At 40.8% G+C, this 19,931-nt stretch overlaps 1 protein-coding gene across 2 annotated transcripts in view; it reads left to right on the forward strand.

Annotated features, from left to right (window-relative positions):
- Positions 1–19,931, forward strand: part of LOC140494459 (AP-1 complex subunit mu-1) — a 103,496-nt gene that overhangs the window by 34,659 nt on the left and 48,906 nt on the right. For both annotated transcript variants that reach the window (XM_072593639.1, XM_072593638.1), the window contains exons 7-10: positions 932–1,074; positions 3,479–3,550; positions 5,430–5,588; positions 9,569–9,694. In XM_072593639.1, coding sequence (XP_072449740.1) covers positions 932–1,074; positions 3,479–3,550; positions 5,430–5,588; positions 9,569–9,694 — 500 coding nt within the window. The remainder of the gene's footprint in view (positions 1–931; positions 1,075–3,478; positions 3,551–5,429; positions 5,589–9,568; positions 9,695–19,931) is intronic.

Raw genomic sequence — 19,931 nt, forward strand, 5'->3', positions numbered from 1 at the left:
CCACATACTGAATCAGAAAATTGTCTTGTACACACAACAAATTCCTCTCCATCTAAAGCCTTAACACTATGGCAGATCCAGTCTATGTTTGAAAAGTTAAAATCACCTACCATAGCCACCCTATTATTCTTACAGATAACTGAAATCTCCTTACAAAATTTTTTGTCAATTTCCCTCTGACTGTTAGGGGGTGCGTAATACAATCCCAAAAAGGCGATTATCCCTTTCTTATTTCTCAGTTCCACCCAAAAAACCTCCCTGGATATATTTCCGGGAATATCCTCCCTCAGTACAGCTGTAATGTTATCTCTTATTAAAAATGCCACTCTTGCCCCCCTTTCTATCTTTTCTGTGGCATTTGTATCCTGGACCATTAAGCTGCCAGTCCTGTCCATCCATAAGCCATGTTTCTGTAATTGCTGTGATACCCCAGTCCCATGTTCCTAACCATGCCTCGAATTCATCTGCCTTGCCTGTTAGGCCTCTTGCATTGAAATAAATTTATCAGTCCTAACTTGTTCTCTGCTTTGTCCCTGCCTGCCCTGACTGTTTGACTCGCATGTGTTCTCAATTGTACCAGTCTCAAATTGATCTCTTTCTTCACTATCTCCCTGGGTTTCCCCCACCTCCGCCCATCTTACTAGTTTAAATCCTCCCAAGCAGCTCTAACAAATCTCCCTACCAGTTATTAGTCCCTTTCCAATTTAGGTGCAATCTGATCTTCTTGTACAGGTCACTTCTGCCCAAAAAGAGCTTCCAGTGATCCAAAAATGTGAATCCTTTCCCACTTAACACATTGTGTTCGTGTTGTTGCCAAAGAACAGTGAAGGAACAATCAACAAAATCTTTGAATTTTGTTTAGTTTGAAGAGAAGTGTTCTACGTGTCAGCACCCAGACTGTTAAAATGTTTTCCTTTCTTTCCTGAGGCAGGAGGGAAAAGCAAATCTGTGGAATTGGAAGATGTGAAATTTCACCAATGTGTGCGCCTCTCTAGATTTGAGAATGACAGAACCATTTCCTTCATTCCTCCTGATGGAGAGTTTGAGTTGATGTCCTACCGTTTGAACACACATGTAGGTACTGAGCTGGGCACAATGAACCATGGATGAGTCGGTAACAACTGTGCAGTCAACATTATATGTGTGTATTGTGGTTAGCACTGCTGCCTCACAGCACCAGGGACGCGGGTTCAATTGCCACCTCGGGCAACTGTCTTTGTGGAGTTTGCACATTCTCCCTGTGTCTGCATGAGTTTCCTCCGGGTGCTCTGGTTTCCTCCCACAGTCCAAAGATGTGCAGGTCAGGTGAATTGGCCATACTAAATTGCCCGTAATCTTAGGTGCAGGGGTAATTGTAGGGGCATGGGTCTGGGTGGGTGTGGACTTGTTGGGCCGAAGGGTCTGTTTCCACACTGTAGAGAATCTAATCTAATCTAATATTAATTTAGGAAAATCATTAAAATTCCCAATGAATTTATCAGTATTGTGATCCAGTGCATTGCCAGTTACTTCAATAAGTTACTCACTTGCAGGCAATTAAATACATGGAACTCTTTTGTTCTGCAAAGCTTTTAATGTTGCAAAATGACTGAGGATTAAAAAAGTTTCCATTAGATTGGAAATTAATAAATGGAAAAGTAATATTTCAGTTGTACAGGACACTGCTGAGACTACATTTGGAGTACTGTGTATCACATTGGTCACCTTAATTAAAGAAGGATATAAATGCATTGGAAGAAATTTGAAGGTTTACTAGACTAATATCTGGAATGGGCAAGTTGTCTTATGAGGAAGGGTTGGGCAGGTCTGGCCTTTATGTGCTGGAGTTTAGAAGAGTAAGAGGTGACTTGATTAAAATATATAACATTCCTATGGGTCTTGACAGGATGGATGTGGAAGGGTCATTTCCTCTTGTGAGAATCCAGAATGAATGGTTTTGGTTTTTTTAAAAAAGGCACTTATTTTAAGATTTCTTTTGTGGGTTTTTACAACTCTCTTCTTTAAAAGGTAGTGGTACCAAGCTCTTGGAATATTTTTTAGGCAGAGATCAATCCTTGATAAGCAAGGAAATAGGAAGTTAGGGGATCGTTGGCAGGAATGTGGAGTGACAGATAGCCATGATCTTAGTAAATGGTGGAGCAAACTCAAAGGGCTGACGGGGAAGTGATAGCTGCTTGGATTAGTTAAGTGGATGTTATACTTGTTGAAACCGCTGAAATCTGAAACATCAGTACTTGAAAGCCAATAAATATAACCACACCAGTAGGACTCTACTGGATGTTTCTGCTCAGCAGAATCTGACTCCTTCAGCGAAACATCTTAAATCCAAATCAAGGCAAATGCTGACCTTTTTTTGGAGTGGTCATTTAGAGAATCTGGATTGGATGGTGGCAGAATAAGGGGCATCTGTTATCTCAGTTAGGTGAATTTGGATCCTCAGAATGAATGGAAACTGCTGAGAGTAAATTGGGGTTGTGGATGGGAATGGGGCTGTTGCCTGGGTTTTGAGAATGACTGAGTGGGATTGTGGTCATATGTGGTGTTGGGTGGATTAAGACGTTGTTGGAGCTTCAGTTGGTCAGTTTGGGCAGGTTACTGTCACAATAAAAGAGAGGGCCAGGATCTGTGGCTTGAGTTGTGCTGCCATGCTTCTTTAGTCCTATGTTCAGCTGTAAAAGTTCCAGAGGTTTGTATAAAACATAACTTTCAACTTTGGAAAAACGCTTAGTTTGCCTTGTTTTGTTGTATTGACATGCCAAGCTTGTACTTGTGGAAGTCATCAAACCTCAATGTGTGACTAGGCAACCTAGAGTTGTCCTAGCATGAAAATTAACAATTAATCCTGATTAAAGGGCTGTGCGTGATAATTAGGCTATCTTACAAGTAAGTCACCAATTTTGAAATTCATATTCACAGCCCAGAGAGTTTACAGTTTTTCTCTCAAATCTGATAATGCTTCTCCAAAGAAAATAGTTTGTTAGTTATTTTCTCCTGAATTTTAGAGCTTTTTCTGGTATTCTGTGCATGCTAAATTTTTGGTAAGTTATTTCTGTCTCCAAATCTGTAATCAAGTAAACAAAAGCAGAAAGATGTAGAATGCATGATTTCCAATAATGCAGTGCTAACAGCCTGCAGTGTACAGGTCTTGGCTCATGTTTGAAATCCTTTGGGCGTACCACTAACACCACTGTTTTAATGAGTTAGTTAATGCCTAATGTATGTGCTCTTGATTAAATGTATACATTGAACTAACTGATCTTCTTTAAAGAACTGCATCTGTAATTGTGAAGCACATACTGTCGAGGTTTCCTTGTGTGTGTATAGTAGTACGTAGCCACATCCTTGCATTAATGTGGACTTTTTCATTTAGTACAGATGAGTACTGAGCCTGCCCTAGGGAATGTTGAGTGTTGATATGCAGCTTGTCCATTCAAAACCACAGCTGTTGGTAACACTTCTGCATCTTTTTGATCACCAGGTCAAGCCTCTGATCTGGATCGAGTCAGTGATTGAGAAGCACTCCCACAGTCGAATAGAGTACATGATTAAGGTCAGCTACTTTTTTTCTCATATGCAAATTTGCAAATGGATATTGGAGTGAGTGACCATTTTCTGAAATATTCTGCTTCCATAGGGCTTTCAGAAGCTCAGATCTAACTCTGACAAATCAGCTTTAATAAACTTAATCAGTATCATCTTTGTTGAAGAAGAGTAGAAAATACAATTAACCATCATACTGGAAAGTTTTGGAGAGAGATGGGCTGGGAACAGACAGGTGGGACCTTGTTTAGTTTGGGATTATGGTTGGCATGGACTGGTTGGACCGAAAGGTCTGTTTCCGTGCCGTGTAACTGACTCTGTGCTGCCTACTTCAGAATTCCCTTTGCAGTCCAGGCATCACGTTAGTTCATATTTAAAACCAAACTGTCAATTTCTTACCTAATCTCTGGCATTAATAATACTGGTCTAAAAGAGCATAAAAATAGTGACAGCTAGGAAATCTGCAGCTCCATCCACCCTATCCCACATGGTTGTGATACCTTTGAGAAGCATACTCCACCCTATCAAAAACTCATGTGCAATCTGTATTCAATTTGTGACTGCCAAGACCAGCCACATAGTATATAACTCTGTACCGTGCCTACCCTGATGTGTAGTTTTAAAGATGTTTGGTCTTTGGATTGTTGGACACCAGGCACAAGACTAATATTGGGACTCTGTAGGTTTCTGTCCCTGGCCCAGACCAACCTGACTGATACCCATTGACCACCCTGTACTTCCCCTTCCTTGAACACACTACCTATCCCCTGCATCTCTCAGGCCTGGCATAACTACACCCCTTTCCCTGCCTCTGGTCTTGCTGACCAGACCCCTGACTGCCTTTCCCAACCAAACTGCCCAATTACTCACCTACCTATCTACCTACACTGACAGTTCCCCACAAACTCTCTGCCTCCATTTCCCCATCTTTGGTAATACACTCACACTAAACATTTAAACTTACAGCCCTGTCTTTCCCTGACTCTATTCTGATTCAGAGCTCTTCCATACCCAATGTGCTTCACAGTTTTCTAACTTTGAAGGCCATGTTTTGACATCCCAGAGATAATACTGGCTAGTAAGATCAAATTACTTAAGATATTAGAATCTTTACTGAAAAGAAAAAATTGCTGGAAATCACAGCTGCCTGATTTCCAGTATTTTTGTTTTGGTTTATAGTACCGGTCAGCGTTGGGTTTAGGTGTTTTCGTGTGAAGCTGCAATCCGGTGATAATTGCTTCTTGGTGATTCTGGGCCATGTTTCTATGTAACGTGCAGTGATATAACATTCACCCACATGGTGTTGTGAGAAACACGCTGCAAGGACACCATAAAATTGTAGAACAGTATAAGCACAGAGGAATGCTGATGTCTGTGTTGGTTACTTGAAGCAGCAGTTCACCTGGTGAGAGTAGTGGAATCTAGCTGCCAATCTGATTGGAACTCAGAATCGGAGGTACCGGCCATAGTGAGTCTTTGTCAAAGTATAAGCTGATGTGGACAGTGTCTACATCAGCCTCCACCGCTTCTGTTCAGTCAGGGGTAACCGCCTGTCTGCATTCTATTCTGCAAAATTCTCTTAAAAATTAATTAGTTTTAAATGAGATCATCTCGCATTCTTCTAAATCTTAGAGAATATCTCTCCTCTTAGGAGCCTCTCATTCCAGAAATTGCACTTCCCTATATTAACCAGTTGGCACTGGGTTTTGGTGCAAATTACACTGATCGTGTTTGTATAATTCTAGTGTCAATCATTTGTATGTTGAATTGTACCTCCAATTTGAGTGCGTAACAGAAGGTGGAACTTTAATTGAATATGTCATATGCTGTGTTTTTGCGTTATCAATGCAAAGACATTAAAAACTACAAAAATTTGTCGTCTCCTCCAGGCAAAAAGTCAGTTCAAACGTAGATCGACAGCGAACAATGTCGAGATCCACATTCCGGTCCCAAACGATGCAGACTCGCCCAAGTTTAAGACCACAGTGGGTAATGTGAAATGGGTGCCAGAAAGCAGCGAAATAGTATGGTCAATCAAATCATTCCCGGTAAGGATCCTTTTTCGTGGTTATCGGAGTGATGATTTAAAAATATTTCAAGTGGATTCATCCGATTTTTGTTCAGCGAGGGTATTGGGGCTCTTGGAATTTATCTTCTGTGTATAGTAAAGATTATTTTAAAAAGCAAGCTTGTGAAATATGTATTGAAATCTAGAAACAGGCTTGGAAGGCTAAGTGCTTATTTCACCATTCAAATATATCACTGCCAATTAGTGTTTTAACTTGTTTGTTTTAATTTCTTTGGTTTCATAAGTCTTAATACCCTTGCTTAAGAAAAATCTGATCAGCATACTTCGATAATTTTAATTGCCCCAATGTCAAAAGCTTTTATGTGAGGAAGTGCTTCTGGATATTGCCCTGACTGGTCGAATTCTAAGATTTTCGATTCTCTTTTCCGATAGACTCCCTCGATCAGTAGAACTGGTTTCCCTCTATTAAACGTTCTTTTCATCATCGTAAACAATCCAGTTCGGTCACTCTTCATCTCCAGTCAAGAGAAAACCAGCCCAGTCAATGCACTGGTTGTTTTCACTAACTGCTGCTAGACAGGAAGCAGAATGAGGATAAAGCTTTATTCAGCGTGACAGAAATGGAAACTTTGGTGTCTTAGACGGAACAATATTGGGACCACTGTTTTTGACATTTTCATAACACTTTTGACTTGGAATTCAAAGCACAACTTCTAAATTGCAGTGACATCAAATTAGGGGAGGGCACTGTCAATAATGAGAGATGAGGACACATACTAGTTACTTTAATCAACCTTTCTGGATGTGTTATGACATACCTCCTATGGCAGGTGGGACTTGAACCCAGGCCTTCTAGTCTAGAGGTCGGAACACTACAATTACACCACTAAAACCTCATCGAGCAAATTTAAGATTACATTAATCAAGTTGTGGAATGGCAATAAGTTGACAAATTATGTTACTTACAAAGTAAGAATCTGGATTGATTATCAAAGAGATTTGAGAAAAGGAATATGTAAATCACTAAAAGTAGCAACACAACGAACAAGGCCAGCTTACTTTGTAGAGAACAGAATTTGAAATGTGGAGAGGTTATTCTGAGCTTGTACTGAACTTTAATTAGACTGTTCTTGTAAGTTGTGAACAGTTAGCATAAATAACCCATGTTATAAAATTAATAAATTGCTGGAGAGAGAGAGAGATCTAATGCTGAAGTTTTTTCTATCTTGCACTGATCAGGAAAATGAAAGAATGCCAAATTGCAAACGATTACAGTTTATACCATGGTGAGCAGGATATTGATTTGCTGACATGGATTGGCCAAAGCATTGCCAAGAGACAGGATACTATAGGCTCCAAAGTTTCCTGGCTAATTCAAAGAGGCCACAAGGCATGAACAAATTCCATATACTTGCATATTATCAAAATCTGATATTTCTAGCAGGTTTAATTAGCCATGTATGAGGCTTGATCGATTATTTTAAATTAGTTATTACTACAGCAGACAGACTGGGCAGAGAGTCTGTGTAAGACTAGTGGATGGATAAATTGATGGGGACTTTGTAAGACTGAGGGATGGATGAATGGGCAGATAGACAGGTGGATTGTGTGAGACTGAAGGCCAGACTGAGGGACAGACCAAAGTTGGACATCAACAATATAGAATATTCAAGTATTCACAAAAGGAATTCAGTGTGATGAGAATGTGGAGTGGTTGAGGCAAATTATAATGATGTATTTCAGGGAAGTTAGATGAAAAGATGAGGGAGAATTAGAGGATTATACTAATAGCTGTGTTAATAACTAAATAAAAATAAAGTACTGCAGATGCTGGCAGCGTCTGTAGAGAGAAAAACAAAGTCAGCGCTTCAAGTCCAATATGACACTTCCTCAGAACAGATATAAGTGAGAGGTTGGGAAGATGCCCGAGTGGAGAGTAAATTTCTGCATGACCTGGTTGGGCTGATGGCCTATTTCTGTGAATTTTTTTTCATACTTTGATCACTTGTCCACTCTTCAGCCCACATTCTAATTCAAATTGCAACACAGATCAATAATGCTTAGTGTGTGAGAGTATACCATTTCAACAGGATTCCTTAGACTCACCATATTTAGCAGTGAATCTTCAGATAATGAGCTGATCTCACCTCCACCCAGAATTTTGTTCAGGAATGTGTGCTCCACAATTGTGAACATCATGTTCTGTGTATCCTTATCACATGTGCTATTCCTCTTCCCATATCCCTTTTTTCCCCTTTCCTTGCCATTATTCTACCTATTCATCAGTGTTGACATGCTCCTTTGGTTTCTTGCTTCATAGCTCTATTTCTTTAGTTCCTAAAAATATTTCTTTTGCCATCTTTGCTGTATGTCACACCACTGCCAACTTCTAACCACTGCGAAACTACTCTGATGTCCTATGCATTAGTTATTCACTTTTCACCAGGCTTTTGAATCTAATTTGTTACTCCCTTAACTGAATTTCCTTTCTTCAGTAGTCTCAATTCTATTACCTAATAGGTACATTTAAGTATTTTGTGTTTTTCAGTGTAATTGTAAAGATTCGATTCATCTTCTCTCTAGAAACATTACATGATTAATGGCACCCATTTGTTTCTTAAATGATCCCAGGTTTTTGGCTTCACTGTTCCGTCTGGGTCAATTCCATGTGTTGATCTTTCTTTGCAGAGAACTTGCTGACCTCAGTCCTAAAATGTGCTTTTACTAATTTTAACTGGTGTCCCCTTGTTTTATTCTCAGAGCCTAGTTTGGAGTAATTTTTTGGGTTTGCCTGTTATCTAGTATCTCCCTGTATTATCCTCCCCTAAAATGTTCCATTCCAGGAATGTTTTTCTGCATGGCTCAGACCCTTGACACTGACCAGCAGACCCCCACCCTGTGACTCTCTTCTTCAATGCCTTTCGTGCTGGTATGCCCAGTGACCTGAACTTAAGATGCACACCGACCACTGCCCAATACATGTACATCACATTTCCTAACTTGGATCTGCTTCTCTCTATAGTACCTAATTCTACTAGTTTTATTGGGTGTTGCTCTGCATTGGTTGCACTTGTTGAGGATTGAATATGCTAATATCCCTTGGTCTCTTTCAATTTTCTTGTTGTTTGGGTACCACATTATGCTCATTTTCCCTTCCTATGTGAGTACTCCTCACTTGTCTGTATTAAGTTGCATTCAGGAGAAAGTGAGGACTGCAGATGCTGGAGATCAAAGCTGAAAATGTGTTGCTGGAAAAGCGCAGCAGGTCAGGCAGCATCCAAGGAACAAGAGAATAGACGTTTTGGGCATGAACCCTTCTTCAGGAACGAGGAAAGTGTGTCCAGCAGGCTAAGATAAAAGGTAGGGAGGAGGGACTTGGGGGAGGGGCGTTGGAAATGCGATAGGTGGAAGGAGGTTAAGGTGAGGGTGATGGGCCGGAGTGGGGTGGGGGCGGAGAGGTCAGGAAGAAGATTGCAGGTTAGGAAGGCGGTGCTGAGTTCGAGGGATTTGACTGAGACAAGGTGGGGGGAGGGGAAATGAGGAAACTGGAGAAATCTGAGTTCATCCCTTGTGGTTGGAGGGTTCCTAGGCGGAAGATGAGGCGCTCTTCCTCCAACCTCATTTCCCCCCCATTTTCTCAGTCCCAGCCCTCAGACTCAGCACCGCCTTCTTGACCTGCAATCTTCTTCCTGACCTCTCCGCCCCCACCCCCTCTGCGGCCTATCATCCTCACCTTAACCTCCTTCCACCTATCGTATTCCCAACGCCCGTCCCCCAAGTCCCTCCTCCCTACCTTTTATCTTGGCCTGCTTGGCACATCCTCCTCATTCCTGAAGAAGGGCTTAGGCCCGAAATGTCGATTCACCTTCTCCTTGGATACTGCCTGACCTGCTGCGCTTTTCCACCAACACATTTTTGATGCTTGGAGATGTGCAGTAAATGTGATCACGTTCAGTGTCCTCTTGCCTGTCTGACTTGATTTTTCATCTCTGTCTGCAGGGTGGGAAGGAATATCTGATGAGAGCACATTTTGGACTCCCTAGTGTGGAAGCTGAAGACAAGGAGGGAAAGCCACCCATCAGTGTGAAGTTTGAAATTCCCTATTTTACCACTTCAGGAATACAGGTAGGTGCATGGTGCACTCATGAACAATAGGTGGCGGTATTGCTTTTTTAACTCAAAATTTGCAAACGGTCTGTTGAGACAATCTTTGGAGAGATGTTGCAAGCACATTTTGTTTATGATTTCCATAATTCTAATTACATTCCCCTCTCTGATGTCCCTCCAAACAGCTCTGGCTGAATTTTTGATTCACGCGACAAGCAATTTACATAAGTTGTTGACTGTTTTAGATCTGTGATTGCTTTCCCAAACCTCCACATCACCCACTGCAACCACAACAGTTGTTAATAATGAAGTAAATGAGGATCCATCCCAGTTAAGTCCCTACTCTGTCCTCTAATCCAATGGCTGTGGCTTAACATTGGAGGATTAAATAAAAATTGGCAATAAGCTTTGACAGCTGTTTGGAACAAGCACAGAACTTTGTCCCAGTGCGTGATAACTGTGATTATACCAAGGTGAATCTGTAATTGTCATTAATGTTTCACATGGCTGATTAACAAAGGCAGTTGCTACCTGTGTTATGTAAGAAAATGCTCTGAGACTGCTTTCAGTAGTGTGCAAGAGCAAGTCGGAGATCATTCAGCCCCTCCCCTTTTCAATTAGTTAGAACCCATCTTGGTTTAACTTGATTTAATATCCTTTGCCTAACAAAAATCCTCCAATCTACCTTTCAGTTGATCCTTACTCTCAACAGCTTTTTGATGGCGAGCATTCCAGGTTTCCATCCTCAGCCCTGACATTCGTAACTGTTGATAGCTCATTTCGGCTTTGAATCCCTAGCTTCTGGTTCAAGGGTTGGAGCAGAAACATTTTGACTGTGTACTCATTGGCTGTTGTGTTTCTTACACGAGAACAGTGATTGCATTTCAAAGAAAATGAAAAGTGCTTTGAGATACCTGGTGATCATGAAAAACACTATACAAATCTGTTTTTCTTTACGTAAAGAAACTTGAAGAGACATTTAATTGTGTGTAATATATAATATATTTATACACCTGCTCAAAGAAGAAATTGAACGCATTCCACAGTGATTGTCGTTTGCCCAGACTAGTTAAGGCTGTTCACTTCAGATCAAAAGCTTGGGTCTTTTGTACATTAATCTACCTCCATGCAGGCTGCAGCCAGGGTTTTATGGCAGTAACAAAGTTTGAATTTAAATCGGAAGATTATATTCCCAATTAAAATTATGGACTCTCTATAACTTAGTGTCAGAAACAAGTCTTCTCAAAACTCGCTAACAAGTCTTCCAAGTTCCTTGAATTAACAAAGAACTAATTTATTGCAAAAAAGCTTACTTGAGTAAAGGTGCAAAGTTTATTAACAAAAGTTAAAGCATGAAGCAGCTATTCTCTTGAAAAATAACAGACATGGACAGCTGTCTCCAAACACATGAATATCGAAAACTCTGCAGTTCCAACTTAAAAATACTTTGGTCAAGTGACAGTAATATTTGGAAAATATTCATTAATTCAATTCATTAATTGTTGCAATCACTGATCTACAGCTAAAGTCACTTTTCATCAAAGCTATCGACACTGAATTTCCTCCTGGATTAGTCATGGCTTGAATTTTTTTATCTTTTTCTGGAGGTAGTGATGCAGATTCCGAGTACTTTTAAAAGCGAAAACAATGTCTTCCATTGGGTTTTCAACTCAGAAAATTAGATGCGAGGTATTTCACCAGAGTGAAGGGATTAAGGCTTTGTTCATTTTAGACCCACGGCCTGGATAATGTGACATCATTTTGAAAGCATTGCACACTTGGTGACTACAGTCAAGTCATTTGCGTTATTCACAAATGTACCATTTTTGCTCTACTGTGTTCTTTTCAACAACTTCATGATTAATATTTATGTCCACTAGAGATTCTAAATAAATACTTCAGGTCACACATCATAGCAGTAGATAGAAAGCAGGTTGGTATATCTATGCAGAGACTCTTTGAACAGAAAATGGAAAGCATTGCAAATGCTGGGAGTATTGTTTTGGGTGTTAAGTTGTCTCTGAACATTAAACAAATGGCCTTGCTGCCTTGTAGTACACACTGAACCTGCAAGATTTGACTGCAACGATCATTCCAATGCGAGCAAGTTTTGAGCACATTTCCTTGCAGAGGTACCATTGCAAAGCCCTAAATTTGGTCATATTTGGCTCCAGTTGACTGGATGAGAAATGTTGTAATAATGAAAATTACCAAAACCCTACTTTGTTTATTGTTTTTTTTTTCCTTCCATTTCCTTTAAAACAAATAAACCTTGGTTCCAGATAACGTTTTGGTCTTGGTGTAACTGTCTACACCCATAATCAGATCTGCAATGATCTTATTGAATAGCAGAGCAGGTTCCATGAGCGTAAATATGTAATCTATTTCATAAGATCCATCACAGCTGTGGTAAATGTAGACTCTCAGAACAGTTACTGCACAGAAAATGCAATCCATCTAGATCACAATGACAATTCTGGAGCTTGTGGGGCTTGAACTGGTACCTTCTGGCCTAGCACTGTGAGAGCTCTTGAACAATTGGCTAACCTGCAATGTTTCATCTTCAAATGATTACCCTCTTAAAAGGTGCAATCGAATTTGCCTTCAGCACCCATTCAGGTTGTTGATTCCAGATCCTAACAATTCTGCATTGAGGAATAGTTTTCTTATGTTGCTTTTTGTTCTCAGTTTTTCAACTTTGTCTTGACCTGTCATAATTTTGAATACCCCTATCAAATCTCATCTGCTTTGCCTTCTCGAAGGAGAATACGTCCATCCATATAATTGAATTCCTGCATCTTTGAAGCCATTGTCAAACGTTTACAGCACCCACTGTAAAGTCTGGTCATCCTTGTCGACTTAAGGTCAAGTTAGCGTCTTATGGAGGCTTAATGTATCTTCCTTGCTTTTGTGTTCATGTCTCAATTCGTAAAGTCCAGGATACCATATTCCTTTTTAACTAGTTTCCCAAATTGCACAGTCTTTCAACCATTTCTAAATACATATCTCCAAGTCTGTTAGATTCATAGAATCCCCTACAGTGTGGAAGCAGGCCATTTGGCCCATTGAGTCCACCACTGACCCTCCAAAGATCATCCCAACCAGACCCACCCTCCCTCCCTACCTAACTCTCTAACCCTGTATTTCCTATGGCAAATTCACCTTTTCTCCACAAATGGCAATTTAGCATGGCCAATTCACCTAACCTATACATCTTTGGACTGTGGGAGGCAATTGGAGCACCTGGAGGAAATCTGCACAGACACTGGGAGAGCGTGCAAACTCCATACAAGCGTTTGCCTGAGGGTAGTATTGAACTCCGGTCTCTGGCGCTGTGAGGCAGCAATGCTAACCACTGAGCACTTATGTTAAAATTATGTCCTTATTTTATATTATAATCATTAGTCAAACTCCCACTTGTTATTAGCCTGATATATCATAAACATTGTTTATCTGCTTCATCTCTTTTTTTTTTGGTCACTGAGGGATTTCTGGCTTTAGATGCTTTTCCTTTTCCCATCTTGAAAGTGTACTTCAATACCTGAGCCATCTCCCCTTTAAGGCAGCATAGGAGAAAGCAACCTCCCATCCCCACTGCCCTTTCTATGAAATACTTCTACATTTCATGAGGAAGTTGATGTTTCTTAAGTGACTTGAAAACCCAGTGGTTCAATGGAAGATCTCGCCTCCACAAGTGCAGAGTTCTCGAAGTAGTCTGAATTTGCACTACTCCATCCGGAAAAAGTCAGTTTTGTGTGTTAGTCTTTATTTCCAGTTTATGTTGCACAGGTCTATTCTTAACCCACTGAAATTACACTCCTGCAGTTAACTATGTTTTACCCTGGTTTGCACCTTGTCTTTTCCTATCACTGATCTAAACCTCATGGTACAGTGATCACTTCTCTAAATGTTCCCTTAGTGACACTTGATGCATTTGTTCCATCTGATTTTTGGAACAAATCTGGCAAACCTCCTTCCGCATTAGGCTGGGGAAGTTTTCCTGAACGTGCTTCAGAAATTCCCACTTGTCACTCCTCTGCTGTTCATGGATCTATATAATTTTTCTCCAAATTTGCTCCTCTATCTTTCCAAAGAGTAGTCTGTGAGAATACATCCCAGGAGTGTAATTGTACCTTTAATTGTTTCTTAATCCCACATTGAACAAGTTAAATGGAGGGGGAAAGATATTGTATAAATAACCTGAATGTGAAGATTAAATAAGTGATGACAGTAAAGGTCATACCCCGATAAAGAATAAGAGGAACAAATGCTGTTAGAGTCATAGAGATGTGCAGCATGGAAACAGACCCTTTGGTCCAACCCATCCATGCCGACCTGATATACCAACCCAATCTAGTCCCACCTGCCAGCACCCGGCCCATATCCCTCCAAACCCTTCCTATTCATATACCCATCCAAATGCCTCTAATGTTGCAATTGTACCAGCCTCAACCACATCCTCTGGCAGCTCATTCCATACACATACCACCCTCTGCGTGAAAACGTTGCCCCTTGGGTCTCTCTTATATCTTTCCCCTCTCACCCAACGCCCTCTAGTTCTAAGGAAAAGGAACCACTGATATAGATAACTTAAGCTACTTGACATTCAAAATAAACAAAGGAACTGAAGCAGCAGTCTGGCAAGAAATCATAAGTAGCATCAATGACTAAATCATACCTGTGTAAAGAAAACTGACAACTACAAATTACATGTTGTATCACAATCAGAACTGATTGGCAAAGCAGGAGGTGGTGAGTGATTATTTAATTAAAGGTTACATAATTTCATCAGAGAATAGACAGAGACGGCTAATAAAAGATTAGAAACTTGATGTATCTGTATCTAAGTAAAAGGTTGGTAGGGATCAGTTGCCATAAAATAAATCAATTGCAACTTCACTATAGGTGCAGTGGTAGTGGAGGAAGAAATATGTAAACAAACATGAAATAAGTAAACAGCATAGAGTAATAGTTGAGAGATTTTAATTACACCAAAAGAAACAGTGAACAATTGTAGACTTTTACAGTAAAGAAGGAGGTTGTTCAGCCCATCATGTCGTGCTGGTTTCTGAAAGAGCTACCCAGCTAGTCCCATTTCCTAGCCCTATCTCCGTAGTGCTCTAGATTCAACACTTTTCATATAAGTGGTATGAAAAGGGACCCAAAGATGGACTTTGTTTTTACATTGGGTGCAGTACTCCATTCTTGCACAGTATGTTAAAAATGCCACAGAGAGCATCCTGATGGGATTAACCACAAAGGCAGGGAGGAGATTGCAGAGCCTTTGGCATTGATCTTTATGTCATCATTGTCTGCAGGAATAGTGCCGGAAAACTGGTGGATAGTAAGTCATATCCCCTTGTTCAAGAAGGGGAGTAGAGGCAGCCCTGGCAATTATAGACCAGTTGTGGGCAAATTTTTGGAAAGGATTATAAGAGACTGTTTATAATCATCTAGAAAGGAATATGTTAATTTAGGCATAGTCAACATGATTTAAGAAGGGTAGATCATGCCTCACAAACCTTATGAGTTCTTTAAGATGGTGACCAAACAAGTGAATGAGGGTAAGGTGGTTGATGTGGTGTATATGGATTTCAGTAAAATGTTTGATAAGGTTCCCCATGATAAGCTATTGCACAAAATATGGAGGCATGGGATTGAGTGGTTTGGATCAGGAATTGGCTAGCTGTAAGAAGACAGAAGGTGGTGTTCATTTTCGGGTTCAGTTACTAGTGTGTACCACAAGGATCTGTTTTGGGACCACTGCACTTGGTCATTTTTATAAATGACCTAGATGAGGGCGTAGAAGTATGAGTTAGTGAATTTATGGATGACATTAGGGTCGGTGGAGTAGTAGACAGTGCCAAAGATGTTGCAGGTTACAGAGGGACATAGATGAGTTGCAGAGCTGGGCTGCGGTGTGGCAAATGGAGTTTAATGCAGAAAAGTGTGAGGTGATTCACTCCGGAAAGAGTAACAAGAATACATAGTACTGGGGTAATGGTAAGATTCTTGGTAGTGTGGATGAGCAGAGAGATCTGTGTCCATGTGCATAGATCCCTGAACGTTGCCACCCAGGTTGGTATGGTTATTAAGTAGGCATTTCATTGGTAGAGAGATTGAGTTTCGGAACCATGAGGTCATATTGCAGCTGTATAAAACTCTGGTGCAGCCACACTTGGAGTATTGCATACAGTTCTGGTTGCTGCATAGATAGGAATGATGTAGAAGCATTGGAAAGGATGCAGAGGAGATTTACCAGGATGTTGCCTGGTATGGAGGGAAGGTCTTATGAGGAAAAGCTAAGGGACTTGAGGCTGTTTTTGTTAGAGAGAAGAAGGTTGAGAGATGACTTAATAAAGGCATAGAAGATAATCAGAGGATTAGATAGGGTGGACAGTGAGGACCTTTTTCCTTGGAGGATGATAGCTCGCATGAGGGGACATAGCTTTAAGTTGAGGGGTGATAGATTTCAGACAGATATTAGAGGTAGGTCCTTTACTCAGAGTAGTAAGGACATGGAATGCCCTGCCTGTAACTGTAGTGGACTCGTCAACATTAAGGGCATATAAGTGGTCATTGGATAAATATATGGATGATAATGGAATAGTGTAGATTAGAAGGGCTTTAGATTGGTTTAACAGGTTGGTGGAACATAGAGGGCTGAAGGGCCTGTACTACACTGTAATGTTTTACATTCTATAATTGGAAGTTGACACAACAAATGAGACGAGTATGCAGAGGGAAACACCTGGGCAACTATAAACCTCATAACATGATGAGGTTTATAGTTGTTGAGAAGATCATGATTAGAACTCAGACCAAACTAGTAAATTAAGGAAAGAAACTAACTTTGTGGGTAAGAATGAAAGGATGCAAAGTATACCAGAAATGCACTGACAAAATGGAGAAGATTTGTGGATCATGTTGTTGGTTTGCTTGCTGAGCTGGTGGGTTTGTTCTCAGATGTTTCCTCACCATGCTAGGTGAAGCGTTGGTGTTCTATCCCACTTGCTATTTGTGTGTCTTGGGTCGTTATAGTGGGTGATATAATTTCCGGTTCTGTTTCTCAGAAGTTGGTAAATGAGGTCCAAATCTATATGTTTATTAATGGAGTTCCAGTTTTGATTTCCAGCAAATGTCTTTGTTTTGCCTGTCTCAGCATGAATGCGATGTCCCAGTCGAACTGGTGTCCCTGTTTGTCTTTGTGTATGGATACCAGTGATAGTTGGTTCTCATGTAACCTGGAGATTAGCTTCCTGCTGGTTTACTCAATGTAAAGTTTGTTGCAGTCCTTGCAGGGTATTTTATATATTGCGTTTGTTCTGCTGCTTGTGGGTATGGGGTTCTTTAAATTCATCAGTAGTTGTTTCAGTGTGGTGGTAAGTTTGTGGGCTACCATGATGTCTCGGGGCCTGAATAGTCTGGTCACCTCTGAAATGTCTTTGTATGGTAGGGTGATTAGAGACTGTGGGCGTGTTGCATCTTCCTGTTTAGGTCCGTTGTGCAGGAATCAATGGACCGCGCTTATCGGGTGGCTGTTGTTCATGAATATGTTGTACAGGTGTTTCTTCTCCGCTTATCGTATTTCCAGGGTGCTGCAGTATGCTGTGGCTCATTTGAATTGTGTCCTGGCACAACTCTGTGGGATGGTTGCTTTTATAGCTGAGTATCTGGTCGGTGTGTATGGCTTTCCAGTAAATGCTGGTCTGCAGTTCTCTGTTGACTTTTCATTCTACGATGACGTCCAAGAAGGGGAGTCGGTTATTGTTCTCTTCCTCTTTGGTGAATTTTATATTGTATGTGTTTGTAGGTCTCTTCTAATTTGTCATGTTTCATAATGATAAAGGTTTAGATCAGAGTGGTGCTGGAAAAGCATAGCAGGTCATGATGATAAAGGTGTCATCCACATAGCGGACCCAAAGCTTAGGCCAGATCATGGGAAGAGCTGTTCGTTCTAACCTCTGCATAACTGCTTCAACTATAAGTCCTGATCTCGATGATCCCAGAGATGTCCTGTTGATTTGTTTGTAAATCTTGTTGTTGAAGGTAAAGTGGGTTGTGAAGCACCGATCCAATATTTGAGGATGCTGGTGGAGTTGGTGCTGTACCCCCTGGTCTGTCTAGCAGTGAGGTCAGTATTTATTTGGCTAGGGTTTTGTTTATTAATGTGAATAGGGCCATTTTGTTGTCCTTTATCTTGGTGTCTTTGATGTTAAGGTATTCCTGAGTGGAATGGATTGAGTCTTCTATTAAGGTGTTGTAGTTTTTGTTGCAGTTCCTTTGCTAGCCTGTTTGTGAGTGTGCTGGGACTGTGGGTCTGAGGGGGGGCCCTTGTTTGTGTACCTTTTGGTAATCCATAGAAATGGGGTGTGTTAGACCCTTCTGGTTTAATTCTTTGGAGGTCTGTCTTGGTAATTTCACATGTCTTGTGTAGTTCCCTCAGGGTTCGCTATAATAGTTTTCTAGCTGTGGAGTTGGGTCTGTCACCACCTGTTGGTAGGTGTAGGTGTTAGTTAGTGTGTTTGCTTTTTCAATGTACTGTGTCCTGTTCAGGGTAACTGTCATATACCCTTTGTCTATAGTCAGGATTACACGATTACTGTCTTTTCTGAGTCCTTCCAGGGCTTTCCTTTCAAGTGTGTTGAGGATATTCCCTTCTTTCTTTCTACTTTATGTTGATGCTCCTGTCTGTCTGCTGGTCTGTTGGGTTTCTCCTGTAAGTCCATTATCTTTTAGGGTTCACTTGTGTGCTGCTAGGAAGCCCTTTTTGTCAACGTCTCTTGTAGGTCATCCCTCGTACTAGGACGGCTCTTCTAGTGTGTGTGTGGTCGGTCGGATATGTTCTTTATCCAGGTTTCTGATCTGCTGTGTGAGAGCTTGGTTAATTTTTCTTGTATGACCAGACCTTTCTTTGTCCTGGTCTGTTGCTGTTTAATGCTAATGACTAGTTCTAGCGTAGTTGTCCATTCAGGTTAGTGTACAGAGTTTGTTGGCGTGGAATTTCTCGTTTTTGTGTGGAGTTGGTTGTGGGTGTCATTTGTCATTTCTTGTAACACTGAGGCCATTCTATACTGCTGTTCTCCTGGCTTGTGAGGTGTTGAGAGGTGGTTTGTATTTGACACATTGTAGAATACCTGTTTCCTGAGGCATTCATGTCGGAAGTACAGTTGCTGGCAATTTGATGGCGTTGGTTAATTTGCACGTATAGCACCTGCAAGTGTTTGAGATCTTGGAGATGATTTGTAGCTCAGATTGTGGATCAGGTTGTCAGTTTGCTTGCTGAGCTGATGGGTTTATTTTTAGATGTTTCCTCACCATGCCAGGTAACATCAGTGAGCCTCCGGTGAAGCGTTGGTGTTCTGTCCCACTTGCTATTTATGTGTCTTGGTCTGTTTGGGTGTTTTCATTTCCAGTTCTGTTTCTGGTATTGATTTCAAACAATGACCTGTAGTTCCAGGAGAAATACATCGAATAGAAAATCAAGGGAAAGAAAATCTTGTCAGTAATGACACATTTGCTAAACGCCTAGCCAACAGAGAAAAGGGTGATAAATGGCAATACTGCAAAGTTAGGAAAGAGCCCAAGAAATAGGGGGGAAAAGAAAGTTATCCAAGGTTGTTGAGAGAAGTATTAAGGTGATAAATGTTTCAAATATGAGTGGGTAAAATACATGGTCAGGCTAGGTGGTATCTGTGCATATTTAAAACAATGAAGGGAGAGGCACTACACGTTTTGTAGTTCTAGATTAACTATTTTTATTTTAGGAAGGAAACAGTGCCAGGAAATTGGTAAATAACAGCCAATGTGATTCCGATAGAACAATACCAAGATACCAATCTGTTCTAAGATGTTAGTGCATACCTCGAGCCCAGGTGGGACTTTAGCCCAGGCCTCCTGGCTCAGAGGTAGGGATACTACCACTGCCCCAAGAGCCCTAGAACAAGTCCAAAGAGCTATAGATCAATTAACTTAACAGTGTATTCTTATTCAATGGTGTTAAAGACAAACCTCTGAAAACTGAAAACAAATTAAAGAGCTCCAATTTTGAAATTGGACTCTGCTTATGACATTCTTTGAAGAATTAACTAAGAGGGAAATTATGGGTAAGGGAGTAAACACAATGTATTTGGATTTACAAAAAAGCTTTTGAAATGTTTCTGCAAAGCACATTCTTGACTAAGGTCAGAATTCGTGGTATTGGACGTCAAGCAGCAAAATGGCTGCAACAGTGCAAGGATTCCAGATGATAGTC

The sequence above is a fragment of the Chiloscyllium punctatum genome, chromosome 24 (genome assembly GCF_047496795.1).
Source record: "Chiloscyllium punctatum isolate Juve2018m chromosome 24, sChiPun1.3, whole genome shotgun sequence".
Taxonomy (NCBI): Eukaryota; Metazoa; Chordata; class Chondrichthyes; order Orectolobiformes; family Hemiscylliidae; genus Chiloscyllium; species Chiloscyllium punctatum.